We start from the raw sequence: 15,218 nt of genomic DNA on the forward strand, positions 1-15,218 counted from the left end.
TCCAAAATATTAAAATTATGAATGCTATATATTTTTCTCTTAAGCCTTGGATTTTTCTTTTCTTCTAAAAAATAACAAAAAAGTTTAAATTGGTTGCATTTGTTAAATTTATAAATTTTAATTCATCTTTAAACTCTTTACTCAGTTTTACTTAGTAAAAAAAATTTTATGTACATAAAATTTTTCAAACTCATAATTTTCAAAATGATACCTTCAATATCATATTAAGTGTTTATATTTGATATATTGTCAATATATAAATTTTATATACTATTAGTAAACCAGATTATATCACCTTATTAATAAATAAATATCAACTTTTAAAATAAATATGTAAAAATTAATATTTTTTAAAAAACTTACTCGTGAATGAGATAACATCATTTCATTCACTTTATTAATAAGATGTCATCATCCTATTCACTGACAGTATATAAAATCTATAAATTAATAATGTATAAATCTTTATATTAATTAATCAAAAGTCCACCAGTAATTTTTGTGACTTCTTTATTAATTACTTGGGGCAAACCGTCAAGCTAAGCATAAAAGGTCCTAAGGTAAAATTTCAACTTTTTTTTTTCTTTAGGAAATAGCTTTGTCGGTATAAAGTTTCAAATGTGGCATGTGATGTGACCCTCTCTATATTTATACTTGTACCATAAATCCAAAACATTAACACGATCACGTGCACATTGAATTATTTGTTAATCAATCTTTTTCGTTGTTTCTGTATGTAATTAATTTTCTAGGAATGAAACTATTTTTGGTTTTTTTCAATGCCTAAAAAATTTATATGCAATCTACATTTTGATTCCCACTAAACGCCAATAGGTGTAACAATGAACAAAAATGAACAACAAAGGAAAACAATAAAACCCTACCAATCTTGTTCATAACTTCTATCTTGAACAACTTCCTTTGATGTTGATCAAGGAAATACGCTTTAATTTCAACCTAAAAGCCTGACACTGGACCCCTTGTTACATATTAGCCGTTTTTAGCTATAAATTTGAAGTATTATCAAGAGAAGCTGAAGATGAATTAACCAAGTTCACCTAGAAAATTTTTCCATGTCCTTGATCTAGCCTTTGATAATGGCTTCATTTTCTTCTCCCTGTTTATCAAAGCAACAATGGTTTGTCCTTTTTATCATTACTTTTTTCTCACTCGTGAGTAGAAAGCGATGCTACAAATCAATTATCAGCTTTGGAGACTCCTTAGCTGATACTGGGAACTTGGTCATACTTTTACAACCCAATGTATCTCCCTCTGCGCTTCCACCGTATGGAGAGACATACTTTAATCGACCAACAGGTCGATTTTCTGATGGTCGTTTAGTCATTGATTTCTTTGGTACTGCACTGTGTCCTTTAACACGAATGGATATATACTAAACTGATAAATGATCTAATTTTGAGTTTTCTTTTTGTATGGTTTTGTAGCTCAGAAATTTGGACTTCCATTGGTACCACCATATTTTGGAGCCTGTAATGGCAGTAACCAACAGTTTTTGAAGGGTGTAAATTTTGCTGTTGCGGGTGCCACAGCGCTTGATAATGCATTTCTGGCACAGAAGGGAATCTTTAATCGAGTCACAAACGTTTCCTTGGGAGTTCAAGTGGGTTTATTCAAAAAATTATTGCCATCTCTTTGCTTAGGCAAGTATATTTTCCAAATGCTATAGTTTGACATAGCTTCGCCTTTTCCTAATACGATTTACTATAAAATAACCAAAAATAAAAAAAATCATCTCCAACTATGGCCAAGTACTTATTGTCAGACCTGCTGATTCAATTATATATTTTACACGTAATGATGATTCACAGCATGCAATGAACTTAAAAGCTCTTTGATTCTTATGGGAGAGATTGGTGGAAATGATTTCAACTATGCATTTTTCCAAGGGATCAAGATTGAAGTGATACGAGGATTAGTCCCTGATGTTCTCAATGTCATTTCTTCAGCAATTCTGGTAAGAACCTTGGAGCAAAAGGCCCAAGACAAACTAATTAACATGCCAAAAATACGATTATTCCTTGACTCTTCTGCTAAAGTTTTGTTATTACCATCAATACGGATAGTGTCATCAAGTATTGCAGGCAAATTTCAAAGAATATCAACTGTACTAATTTTGATGTATTGCATATTTTGGGAATAATTATTAATGGATGGTTCCTTGAATACAACGTAGGAGTTAATCAAGTTGGGGGCAGTGACATTTCTGGTTCCAGGAAATTTACCAATCGGATGTCAGCCAATCTACCTAACGAGTTTTCAGACTTCTAATATGCAAGATTATGACCGCTCTGGTTGTCTGATCTGGCTAAACAAGTTTTCCGAGTACTATAATGGAATGCTCAAACAAGAACTAAACCAAATCCGAAGGCTTCATCCTCGTGCCAATATTGTTTATGCAGATTATTACCAGGCTGCAGTACAATTTTATCGGTCTCCAAGTCAGTTCGGTACTGTCATTATCTTTCACCTCACATTATTTCACTATTAACCTGATAACATAAAGCAGATGTAGCTATTAACACTGCTTAATCTTGTTTTCTATCCAGGATTTAATAGCACTCTTATTGCATGTTGTGGAGGGGGAGGTCCTTACAATTATAACTTCTCGGTAGGTTGCGCTAGTGCAGGCTCGAAATCATGTGATGATCCTTCCTCGTATGTTAGCTGGGACGGTATCCATCTCACAGAAAGAGCCTATAGCTTGATTTCCAAGGCTATTCTGGATGGCTCACGTACCGTTCCTCGGGTCAAGATCCCATCTGCTGCAAGTGACTAACATAATAAGATCAAAGCATAGTCTAATTAGCGAATGAAATTACGATGCTTTTCTTCTTGCATTTTGAATTTTCGATGTGTGGCTGGTAATCTTAGCTGCAATGTACAATGCTTTCTCTAGTGAAATGTATATATACGAAGCATTTCACAACCGTTTGGAAGTGTCAAGTATTGCTTTGTTTTTGTTTGACTTTTATTTGTAATTTAGCCAAAGAAAAAAAAACAAACTTCTTTACAACAAAAATCGAAAATAAAGAAAAATAATAATAAATACCTTGATTTTCAACTTTTTGAATGTCATTATTTAGAAATGATTAAATCAATTAAATTAAACTTAAATTTTAGCTTACATGGTTACCAATAAAAGAATGGCTCGCTTTATAAGCCTTCTTTTCTTTAATGCTCATTTACTTTTAATTTTTTTTTAGCTTTTCTTATATCTCTTCTTTTGGTATCTCTCATTTTTCTTCTCCACAGGCTGCACTTCCCCTTGTTTAAGGTGATTTATCCATGTGCCTACCCTTTATCAGTCTTTTCAGCATTACCTTATTTAATTAGCCTACATCAGAAGGAAATTACAGCAGATTAGCAAAGCTAGTTCGGAATATTAAACTTTAATCTTGAATTTAAGCAGAATCTTGTAATTAATCCACTTAATTTTGGTTTGCAAACTTAATTACCTTCTCAATAGAGGCCCATGGGGAGTAGTTGGACCAACTCAGGAGATGGGTAGACTCCCATGGGCTTGGTGACGCCGCCATGGCCTTCTTTAACACCGCACCTGTAAATCTCGACTGTCCTAATATTTTCCTATAATTTGACTTGTAATGAAATTTTGTTTACTTCTGTTTATAGTTTCCAGCTTAAATCTGGTTTTTGAATTAGTATATATTACTACCAATTAGCTTGAAGAATCAAAGAAAAACACTTCAGTTTTCACATCTTCACAGCCCTTTTCAGTCAAAATATTTATATTGAACTAACTATATATAGTAGTATTTGACTATTTTCAAACCACAAGAAAGTTGATTAATGGACATTCATTCCCAAAAAGAGAGGTCAGGGTTCAGGTTTATTAGTTGAAAAAATTAATAAAAATTGCAAATTATAACAATGATAAGTTCGCAAAGCCAAAACTTTACTGTAAGTTGCATGTTTTGAACATTCTATTTTTAATCAAAAATGTATCCAAATAGGATATAATAACTTGGATGATAGTGCTCAATGTTAGTGTGGTGTTATATTATATCTAATAAATGTCACGGTCTCAACAAGATTTTACTTTTTTTGTTATATAATGATCAGTGTTATCTAATTAATACTTTGATCTTTTTTTTTTTCCCATAAAAATTATTGTTTGATCGCTCTTTTATTAATTTTCTGTCTTAGCCCTTGACCACAGATGGAACCGTATGCTTTGATCCCTTCTTTTTTTTTTTTTTTTGTAAATTATTGTTTCACCACTCTTTTATTAATTTTTTGCCGTCACCTCTGATTACAGACGGGGATTGTATACTATGAAGGCAGGAAAAGAGAGCAGGAATCACATATTTTTTTTTTGGCTGCAGGTATTCGAGTGGAAGCAGGTGCTGCTTTTATGCAACCTGCGTAGGGAAGTTGCAGGATAGGATGTTGAGTTTCAGGGGGCTATAAACAAGTTACGAGGAAAGTCCCTGATATCTGTTACAGTCAGGTTTACCTGGGGAGCATACATGTACTGAACATGGGCAAAAAGGATCAGGAGAGTTTACAGGGTAAAAAAGCTTGAAGGGAGTCAAATTGTGAAGCCGATAAAGAAAGCAGCTTAATATGACATTAATTGGATTAAAATGTTACTAACAAGTTATTAGTTCAATTGATTAAGACTTATTTTTTTATATAAAAAAAATTTTTGATTCGAGTTTAATTGGTGATAATTTTTTGAAATTATCTTAAATATACGATTTACATTTATTTATTTTACATTATCAAGTAATATACATCTTATCTTGATCTGACGGATTAAACAATCTATCTATCTTAAATTTAAAAAAAAAAAAAACTGGATTAAAGGGTCTTGTTCATGATATAAATAAATAACTATATAAACGATGTGAGCTAAGTAGAGACACGTTTGAATTGAGAACCGAAATAGGTTGTACTCGTAATTTTTTACTGCTTCTTGAATAATGGAAACATCAATTATAAAAAAAATAAAATAAAATGTACCACGACCATGCTGGAATTTGGGTCTGGTAGTAGCAGCCATAGACGTGTATCGGTCAAGGCAAACTATTTTCCAATAGATTGACTTGTTGTTCTAGATTATTTGTCTGATTAAAAAGGGATATTGTGTGATTATTATCTGAATACCTTATTGACAAAAGTGACATAAAGTAACTAATTTTACTGCACTTTTTTAAAAAAAGTTAATACCATTTTTTTTTTCAAAATACGTCATATTTTAGGAATAAGAGACGAAAATTTTTAAAAAAAATTATCAAATATACTATCAATATAATTTTTTTATTCCATAAGTAAAGTTAATAAGAAGACACAGATTTTTTAGATATATTTTAAAAAATAAAAATTAATTAAAAATAAAACATCTATCACTTTATTAATTTCGTTTATGTAATTAAAAAATTCTACTGATCCGATGAATTTTTTGTTAATAACAAAAATATATATATAAATATTAAAATTTAAATTTTAAATTTATAAAATATTATTTCTTAAGAATAACTATTTAAATTAGTTGATTTAAGCTGAGAATTATAAAAGTCCATATAAATCAGTTATATTGTAGAATTTAAAATAAAAAAATTGCGATATCAGTGAAACCAAATTCTTGTCTAACTAGTTTTGCTATTTTACATTGTTAGGCTTTGGAAAGAAGAGCCCATAGTAAGTTATGAGGAACTTAGACAGACTTCAATTTTGCCCAATAACCAATTGCTTCTCCTTTAACCTTAAGAAATAACAAAATTGTATTCCAATGTTTCCTTAATGAAATATTTTTGTACTTAGAACCAACATCAAAATCAAGATTGAACAAATCAAGAAAAAGAACTCGTGTTCTAAAATCAACTAGTAGTATAAATAATCTATTACTAACAAGGGATCTTAGAGGTGAACCACTTCATGACCAGAATGGGAGCCTTGATCAAACCTAGTGCAAACTCAACTATGAAGGTTACGCACAAGCAGCATGGGCAGATGCAAGTCAACACCAACCTGAAACCAACCCCACCAAATCAGCTTAAAGACAGCAGCCAGCAATTAACAAAAAAAAAAAAAAAGAAACATATCGATTTTGCATCAGAGAATTCATTAAATCTAGTAAGAAGCCAATCTAAAGAAAAAAACAAGGGAAAGGTGAGACGACTTAATTACCCTACAATCCAGACGAATATGCCGACTATGGAGATGAGGAGGGATAGGAAGGCGAAGGGCAGACCCAACAGGAAGCCTAAGGGCCTGCATTCACAATCATCACAGCAGCAGCAGCAAGACATATTTCAGTTTTCTTGCTCTTCTTGATTTCTTCAGATATACCAATGTTGACGACTGAGGATGAACAAGTAAAAAGATTAAGCCAAGCAAGCCTTTAAATAAAATTTGGTGGAAATGTGGTATACGTATGTGCCGTTTACATTATGACAATCCACAAATTTTGAAAGGGAGACGGTGACCAACCAATACCAAATCTCCACGTGATTCTATCACTCGTCTTGTCTAGCCCTAGGCCCTAGGATTAACCGGCCTTTCTTCTGGCGTCAGGCTATCATCCGGTTGTTAATTTATGTTTTATTCATTTGTTTCTATATGGAAATTTTCTTCGACTTTGTTATGTAGCTATATCAGATACAGCAATGCCCATTTTTCATGTGGTTTCATGGATCCGTCTTGTAACATGGGCTTTGTCCACTTTCCTGGGAGTTTGGGCTAGAAGGCAAGGCAAGCCTAGTGGGCCTGACTTGATTTTCCTACCAGATACTTCTCAAGGATTGAATTTGATTTTCAAACAACAATTTTAGAAGCTCAATTACTATTCCTATAAAGACATGAATCAAACAGCATTGAGTTGAGTTATTACGTAAAAATGTAATGGATTATCCAAGTTAACCGATTAACCTGATTGAATTTATTCAGTCAAGACCCACTGCAGCGACCTCGAAGTTTGATATTTGCAATCTCAAAGCTTCACGATGACCTGATAGGTGAGAATGGTGCACTAATCATGATTCAGTAAGCAGCACATCTCTTGTTTGAATTCAAAAGCCACGTAAGTATAATTTAAGCTGACAACCAAGCCTCCCATAAATGACATCTCCTGTGTTTGATGTGTCATCTATCTGCACAAGTTAGCTAGGGGCGGTATTCAGCAATGGATAAAGTTATCCAGCATTGTCGAATAAGAGTAGATCAAGCCATGCTTGCAGGAAGTCTTCTGGGTTCTTTCTACAAAATGTTTTCAGGACAAACTTCACAATCCTTGTTCTTCGCAAATTTCTCTATTTCTTGAACATCATTAATTCTTTCAGCCATGATCAATGTCACATATTTGTTAGTAGCAACTCAAGCTTTTGGAGCAACGGCATGAAAAATTACTAGCACAAGCACCATCATGGCAGCTGGACAAAACTTGAATACAGCTTCAAGAAGATGAAACTTCATAAACCACCATCAGTCACTACCCAACTACAGGCAGTATCTTTCAATATCTCTCTTACCCTTCATCAAGTCCCTCAACTCACTCACACAATCCCATTTTCCAGCAGCTGCTAAAGTAATTGATAGTCCAACAAATGCCCCTGGCCTACTATCAGCATTTAACCTGAAAAGTTCATTGGCAGCTATGCTTGCCATTTGTAAATCACCATGCAGATTGCAAGAACTAATCAAAGCTGCCCAAACATCAGAATTGGGCCTCTCAGGCATCCCCATTACATGTTCCCATGCTAGATCCGAACGTCCAGCACGTCCTAGAAGGTCAACTTTGCAAGCATAGCGCTCCATCTTTGGTTTTATTGAGTAATTCTTTCCATGCTCTCAAAGATTTCACGGCCTTTGGCAAGTAAGCCAGCATGTCCACAAGCAGAGAGAGCGCTAAGGAATGTAACATCATTCCGTTCAACACAAAGTTTTTGCATCATACAAAACAGCTCAAGAGCTTCGTTTTGGTTTCCATTCTTCCCATATCCATCAATCATCAAGGTCCATGTGAAAACACTCTTTCGGCATCTAGTCAAAAATTCTTCTGGCATCCTCAATTCTTCCACATTTTGCATGCATGTCAACAAGAGCACTTCCAATCTGTAGGTCCAAAAAGAACTCAGTCTTCATTAGTTGACCTTGAACTTGATGACCGATTTCAACACCTGATAAAACAGAATAAGTCCCAATTACACTTGCAAAAGTCGAAATATTAGGCCGGAATTCAACCACTGCATATTAACAAAAGCCTCAAGTCCTTTCTTTGCAGTTTCAACTGATTTACTGTAACCTTCAATCATTGTATTGAAAACTACCACATCTTTTTCAACTGTTTACTAAACACATCTTCAGCCTCCTCCAGCAATCCCTTATTCATGTGTCCCGTGATCAATGCAGTTGAACAAATCACATTCTTTTCCAACATCATATCAAAAACAGTCCTTGCATATTCAACCTTCCCACTCTTCACATACGAGTCAACCAGTGCTGTATAACGCACTTCATCAGGCTCAACGTCCAATTTCACCAGCGGGGCATGAGCCATCCTTCCTAAAACCGGCAACACCACCCTATTACTCACACAAGCAGACGCCTTTAAAATCATCGAAAATGTGAATCCATCAGGCTTTTCGCCTGAATGAACCATTCTACGAACCAAACCAAGTGACTCCTCAACTTTCACATGTTTAAGGTACTCGCCAATCAAACAATTGTAGGCAGACAAAGCCTGATGTAGCAATTCATCGAACATTTGGCTGGCATATCTTAAGCACCCAGATTTTATATGCAGTATAAGGAGTTTGATGGAAATATTCATATTGGGTGAAAACCCAGATTTTATAATGTGGGTATGAATCTTTTGGCCATGGAGAGGGGCATCTGAGTTAATGAACTGTTGAATAGAAATGGAGAGAGCTGTGGAGGTTGGGTTACAGAGGTAGTTTGGTGTTTTGGCGCGAAAGGTATTTTTAGTTGGGACCAGGAAGTTTTGATTGTGGGGTGATGAGAAAACGGACGGTCTGATTGTGGGTAGCCTTCCATTCTTCATTTTCCCACTTGATAGTTACTACTTTAAATTAGACTCTATGCTTAATTAGCTGCTTTTATCACTGCCAAAGGTTTTGCAGTTGGGAGGGAATGAGATTTTTCCAACTCATGCTTGCTCATGATAGCAGTGTTTTTAATACACAAATTAACTCTTTCATTATTTAGGTGATTCCGCCTGATTGAATGATTCAATCCATCGCATTGTAAAAGGTTTTTTTTTTTTTTTTTGGTAAGAAAAAATTTGAGGTAAATAAATTATTAAGTTTTTTAAATCAAGATAATATGTACTGTATCTGATAACTTAAGATAATTGATTACAGGTCGTATATTCGAGATGATCTCAACAAATAATTACTAACAAAACTTAAACCTAAGACTTTTTTACCGAAAAAAAATAAACCTTAATTGATTAAATCAACCACTTATTAATTATTATAAAAGTTTAAGGCAAAAAATACGTGGATCTATTATATTCCATGCATAAACCATCAACTTTGTAATTTAAAAAAATGGGCCAACTCCTTTTGAAGGGTGGTCCATTTTGGATATTTTATTAGGTAACATCATCGATATGCTTTGAAAATAATATTATATATATACATTTTCTGAATACATAATTTTTAAAAGTTTAATTATTATATGCATGTCATCTGATTTAATACTCAATTAATATCTTTCAATTTGAATATACCAAAAGATAAAAGTTTTCTTTTCGACAATGATAATGTTTCCAAATTTTGTTCTTGAAATATTTTAATATTACAAAATTTGCATTTGATCCAAAGTTGTTGAGAGTTTTTTTTTTTTTTTTTTTAAGGCAAGAGTTTCACGTTTTAAATCTTAATATTAATAGTAAATATTTTAAATAAACAAGTTGCCTTATTCTTTTTTATTATTTAAATTGATTGTTTCGAGTTTTCAAACAATCTTAATCAATTTTGATAATTTAAGACACTATCTAATTATCTAGTAATATGGTATAGTGATATGACATGAAAATAAAATATGAAAATAATAAAATTTAAAATTATAATAATAATTATAAATGAGTTTAATAAAATAAAAAAATTATATTTCATTTTTTTATATCGATGTAAATTATGATACATAATTTTTATATAAAATATGATATAAATATATAAATTTTAATATTTTATATGATACGAATATATAAATTATTAAATCTAATGTTAATTGATTTTCGAAGATGTCTTGACACACGAAGAATTACACTTCTTATCATAACAAAAATATATAAAAAAAAGGGCAAACTATATGTCATTGATTTGTCTTAGTAATATGGAATTACTTATGAATTTGATTCTCTATGTCTTGATATTTATTTTCAAAAAATACAAAGGAAAAGATAGAAAATCCAGTTCAAGGTTTAAACCTTCACTTTCTTTCTTAACAAATTTTTTATTATCTTAAAATAAAATGAAATCGTGCATCAAAAAATTTTGCATCAACTTGAAGTCCTTATCATTTTTGCAATTTTCTTAATTGACCAAATTTGCTGATCATTATATTATGGCCATGGTGAGTCCATGGTGAGGCATGACAGGCCCACCATAATTATGGATGCCTCAATTGCCATTAAAGCTCCTTGGAGATAAAAGGATGAATGCCATGGCCCCGAGTCAGAGAGCGATGGGAGAGACCGGAAGTGATACGGATAGACTATTACCTACAAGAGAGAATTTAATATAAAGTCTACAGTCAGTCATGTCATTCTATAAAGTCTACAGTCGGTCATGTCATTCAAACTCTAAATCTCAGGACTTTTCAGTCCTTTAATAAAACCATGGCGATCCTTGTTGTTATTACCAACTAAAGAGGCTGCTTTGGTCATTGCAAACCAAGTTGCTTCGACGTATGGTATACTGTTTGAATCTACCATCGGTTCGTTTTCAGGAAGGAACCAAAAAGCCAAAAACCAAGCAAAAAAATCCCACAAAACCTTCCTTTCTTTAATCTTGACCTCTTGTCTGTATTTCCTCTCCCCTTTTTGGGGTGCAACTAATTTGGTGAGCATTTAATAGTACCCACGTTTTCGTGTAACAAATAGAAGGCAATTCAGAGTTGTTTGGTTTTTGCTAGTTTCTCTCACAGCGTGCTCCTCTTAAGTAGAATTTCAATTGCTTTTGCTCTCTAACATGAGGCCAAAGATCTATCTTTTTGGAGACTCAATCACGGAGCAGTCCTTCGGTGATGGTGGTTGGGGTGCTTCTCTCGCCAACCATTTCTCTCGAACGGTATATATATTGATTATCTGATTATATTTTCAAAGTCTTCTTCAAACATAATTTTTTTTTTTTAGTTTTTCTGCAGCTGTTACCATGTCAATATGTGTAAGTCTAAATGGCAGTTTTTCTGATGTTTTTCTATGATACTGGAAGAGTTTCTTTCACGTGGGTTTCTGGTTTACAGGTTGATGTGGTGCTGAGAGGTTACAGTGGGTACAATACAAGGTGGGTGTTGAAGGCGCTTGATAGGGTTTTCCTTGTGGCGGAAAGCGATGATTCTGACGGTGCTGCCGAGCCACTTGCAATTACCGTTTTCTTTGGAGCTAATGACGCTTGCCTCCCCGATAGATACGCTGCTTTCCAACACGTGCCACTTGATGAATACAAGCGGAATCTCCACTCTATTGTCTCCTCTTTCAAGGTTTCAATCCATCCCTTCACCTCTCTTCACATCTCTTCTTCATGGTGTTTTTGTCCATAGTCTATACTCTAAACTACAAATTTGCCAACACATTAAGCACGTTAACAATTTGACAACCAATGTTGGACTTGATATTTAAAAGTTGAACTAACATCAGATGATTATAAGAGAAAAAGAAACGTTCAAAAGACAGTTTTGAAATAACGTAACTGTGCAACATTTTGTTTTTTTGTATAATGCGTGCTTGTCACTGTGTCGTATAATATAGTAAGAGGTAAGCTGAGGAAATAAGGTGTGTCTTTTTGCATTTGAGGCTACTAAAAATTGGTCTTTCATCGTTCAAATTAAGAGTCAACGTCAACTGACGATTGTAGGCAAAGTGAAATTCCTTCATTTGGTAGAAATAATGGAGTCCTGGACTTTGGTTTGGATGGTTAGTTGGTCACTGGTAAGCTACTATGGTTCAGAAGTGGGCCTGTGGATATCCAAAAAGCAAAAGATAGAGCCAGAGAAAGTATGGGTGGGTAAGGCCCACTTGTCGCTATTATTGTTTGCCACTTGGGATTTGCTTGATATCTCTATTATTATTATTGTAATTTTTTGTTATTTAGTGTCTAGTTAGTTGTTTTTTGCGAGTAACAAGTCCAACTAGAAGAATAGAATATATGGTTGTGCTAACTGCTAACTGCTAACTGCTAACTGCGAAGTTTGCCTCCGGGTTCTGGTCTGACTATTTTATTCAATGGTTTTTAAATTTAGTAAGTACTATATGTTTTGTAGTACAAAAGGGTTAAGGCTGATGGCCAAAAGAAGGGCTGAGAGTTGATGGGGACCCAAAAAAACTGGTATAAGTAATAGGTATTGATTATCTATGACGCCCGATATCACAAGCAATGTTGCTTGTTGTTGGTTACGGTCGTCTTCTCTAGGTTGGATGGATGGCCTTGTATATTTTTATAGAATGTTTATGCTGAGTAAAATCTAAGGCCTTTATGACTATGGCTTCATGTACCAGTCCATAACTAACTATCAATGTCGAATCTTGAGCCTGTGGCCCTCGATAAATAAAGTTCTGGACATCAGATTATATAATGCATAGCCTCCAAAGCTGAATATCTAATTACTTTTATATTTGTGTGGGATTAATTAAATATAATCTTTTATGTTTTCCTTTTGTTTCCTCCTTTCTATGGGCCATCAAATTAGCCAGGCTGACCGATTTTAATATGCCTTTTAAAATTCGTTCCAACTGATGTTCTTTAGTCTGACTAGTTGATAATAGGAGCTTGAAAGCTTTTTTTAATACTTGAGGCCGTCAGACTTTGAATTCTGATTATTGGAATTAAGAGTTCAGCGTATCAATAGATTATCATATCAGGAATGAAGGATTCTTTCTATGCAATTTACACCTCAATAGATTACAAGTAGCAGGGCGCCTCTCCAGGGCTATAGAATAAGTTATCATGGATTTTATATTTGTTCTTTTGATATAACTTGGGAGAGAACCAGGAATTTCTCTCCTGGTTCTGTCACATGCTTTGGCCTGGAGTCTGGACTATCTCTTACTGTTACTAGTCCTCCAAAATTTACTCTATACTGTTGTGCCTGCCGTGCTAGAAGGAGCAAGTGCAGCCCGTTATATAAATTTAATTAACTGATTTTCTTGGGGAATTATCGATATGTTAAACAAATGCAAGGTATCTGTCTGCTATGGTTTATATATTTTGCTCATAGATTTTCCTCTTGTATGCTTTTCCCCTTCTCTTTTGGGGTCTCAGAAGCGGTGGCCAAAGACTCTCATTCTCCTAATTACTCCTCCTCCAATTGACGAAGATGAACGCCTTAGGTATTGTTCCTTATGCTTAAAACTGGTATATTACCCTTGAGCTCTGATGCAAAGTTTTTTTAAAAATGAAATTCTTGAACAAAAAGAAATATTCTTGATGCAGGCATCCTTATGCTGAGAATCCATCTGGTTTGCCCGAGAGGACAAATGAAGCTGCTGGCGCTTATGCTAAGGCATGTGTTGAAACTGCTGGAGAATGTGGAATCCCTGTGGTAGATCTCTGGACTAGGATGCAGCAGTTTCCTGACTGGCGGAAAGCCTATCTTAGGTATCCAAGGCTTTTCAGTTTTTAATAATTTTCAATGCATACTTTGCTCTATATACGGATTCTATATACAGATATTTTAATACTAGATAGCCTTGTGTCTGATTTGACTGATAGACTAAAAAACTTTAAAACCTGCAAGGAAGGAATACCATGAATATTCCTTGTGAAACAATGCATTATTTCACTGAAATCTGCTTTTGAAATTTTTTATGTTCACAGTAGAATGCTTTGAATTTCCATAGTTTGTTGATTTTTCATCTGTAATTTACTGCCAAAATCCTATTCCTAGTTGTTGATTTGTGGGCATGGAAATGTTATTTGCGAGAATCAGATGTATTTTGTGGTTTTTCATCTGTCTTAATTTGTTGATTTGATCTGTCTCTTTCATTTTTGTCCTTGAAGCAAAGAATTATTGGTTAAATAAAAGCACTAATAGCCCCTGTGCAGCTGTGCTAAAGTGCTGTTTCTGGAATGCAGTGATGGTTTGCACCTCACTGAAGATGGCAACAAGGTTGTATTTGAGGAAGTAGTCAAGAAGCTGAATGATGGAGGCTTAAGCCTGGAAAAGCTAACAGTTGATCTCCCACGCTTAGCTGATATTGACCATAGTGACCCACTTAAGTCTTTTCAGTAGTAGTTAAGATCACAGAATATTTAAAATTATCAATAGGGGTAAGATCTCTTTTTGGCCTCAAGTTTTATTCTGCTATTATTGTAGTTACGGAAGTATGCTATATGCAAAGAACAGCCAAATTATAGATGGCAACAGCTTCAGCTTTTGGTTCAATATAACCACTCTCCATACATTGCGTTGTGAAAGTAATGGATGTGAGATATTCCAAAATAAGGCAAAAAAGAAAGAAAAACACTTGTCAATGAATGCAGAAACCGAGTACTGTCACCATTCCAGGTGCATGAAAATGGGCAGAGGACACAAAATCTTAATAGATCTTAACGCCATGAAAACAGCTCTATTTTGCTAAATTAGGAACAACAAAATTGTTAGGGTGGAATTCTGGTACCTATGGAGACAATGGAGAGGAACTTTTCCATTGTACAAAACTGATCAAACGCGGATTTGACAACTTGGCAATTGATTTCCTTGATATAATACACGGATGGATGGATGGACGGATGGCAGTGTATTTTCTATGGGCTGCCGTTAACATATAACCCGATAACATTTCATTTGAGTAAGTCAGATATGAATCTTTCTAGTCCAACCTCAGCCTGAGATACACTTCTTAATCATCTAACACCAAAAATGGGGAGAAATTTAAAAAAAAAAGAAAGAAAAGAAAAAGAGGGTAAAAGAATTAAAATGTTTGATTTGACGATGGACCAAAGCGCCTAGTCTATCATCCTAGAGCTTGGGCGTCTTGCTGTCATCAAGAA

General features: G+C 34.2%; 3 protein-coding genes and 1 pseudogene across 4 annotated transcripts; 2 read left to right on the forward strand and 2 right to left on the reverse strand.

Annotated features, from left to right (window-relative positions):
• Positions 1 to 1,046: 1,046 nt before the first annotated feature.
• LOC111278623 (GDSL esterase/lipase At1g28590-like) lies at positions 1,047 to 2,950 on the forward strand. Its single transcript, XM_089764907.1, has 5 exons — positions 1,047 to 1,356; positions 1,446 to 1,661; positions 1,830 to 1,975; positions 2,195 to 2,468; positions 2,568 to 2,950. Exons 1-5 carry the CDS (start codon positions 1,098 to 1,100, stop codon positions 2,795 to 2,797), a joined length of 1,125 nt encoding a protein of 374 aa, XP_089621033.1. The 5' UTR covers positions 1,047 to 1,097; the 3' UTR covers positions 2,798 to 2,950.
• Positions 2,951 to 5,713: 2,763 nt separating this feature from the next.
• LOC111278625 (signaling peptide TAXIMIN 1-like) lies at positions 5,714 to 8,601 on the reverse strand. The gene is made up of 3 exons (XM_089764908.1): positions 6,913 to 8,601; positions 6,172 to 6,345; positions 5,714 to 6,012 (listed from the first exon to the last, which is right to left on the reverse strand). The coding sequence occupies exons 2-3, from the start codon at positions 6,291 to 6,293 to the stop codon at positions 5,889 to 5,891; spliced, it is 246 nt and encodes an 81-aa protein (XP_089621034.1). The 5' UTR covers positions 6,294 to 6,345; positions 6,913 to 8,601; the 3' UTR covers positions 5,714 to 5,888.
• On the reverse strand, positions 7,436 to 9,131 carry LOC111278624 (pentatricopeptide repeat-containing protein At1g28690, mitochondrial pseudogene; annotated as a pseudogene).
• Positions 9,132 to 10,840: 1,709 nt separating this feature from the next.
• On the forward strand, positions 10,841 to 14,654 carry LOC111278626 (GDSL esterase/lipase At5g45920-like). 2 transcript variants are annotated; one of them, XM_089764909.1, is made up of 5 exons: positions 10,841 to 11,297; positions 11,473 to 11,709; positions 13,488 to 13,555; positions 13,659 to 13,823; positions 14,226 to 14,361. In XM_089764909.1, the coding sequence occupies exons 1-5, from the start codon at positions 11,199 to 11,201 to the stop codon at positions 14,245 to 14,247; spliced, it is 591 nt and encodes a 196-aa protein (XP_089621035.1). In that variant the 5' UTR covers positions 10,841 to 11,198; the 3' UTR covers positions 14,248 to 14,361. The 2 variants fall into 2 exon arrangements, with proteins under 2 accessions (XP_089621035.1, XP_022720979.1); XM_022865244.2 differs by having other exon boundaries at positions 10,853 to 11,297; positions 14,301 to 14,654.
• The last annotated feature ends 564 nt before the right edge of the window (positions 14,655 to 15,218 follow it).

This window comes from Durio zibethinus, chromosome 8 (genome assembly GCF_047325235.1).
Source record: "Durio zibethinus cultivar Kanyao isolate XHJ-2024 chromosome 8, ASM4732523v1, whole genome shotgun sequence".
NCBI classification, from domain to species: Eukaryota; Viridiplantae; Streptophyta; class Magnoliopsida; order Malvales; family Malvaceae; genus Durio; species Durio zibethinus.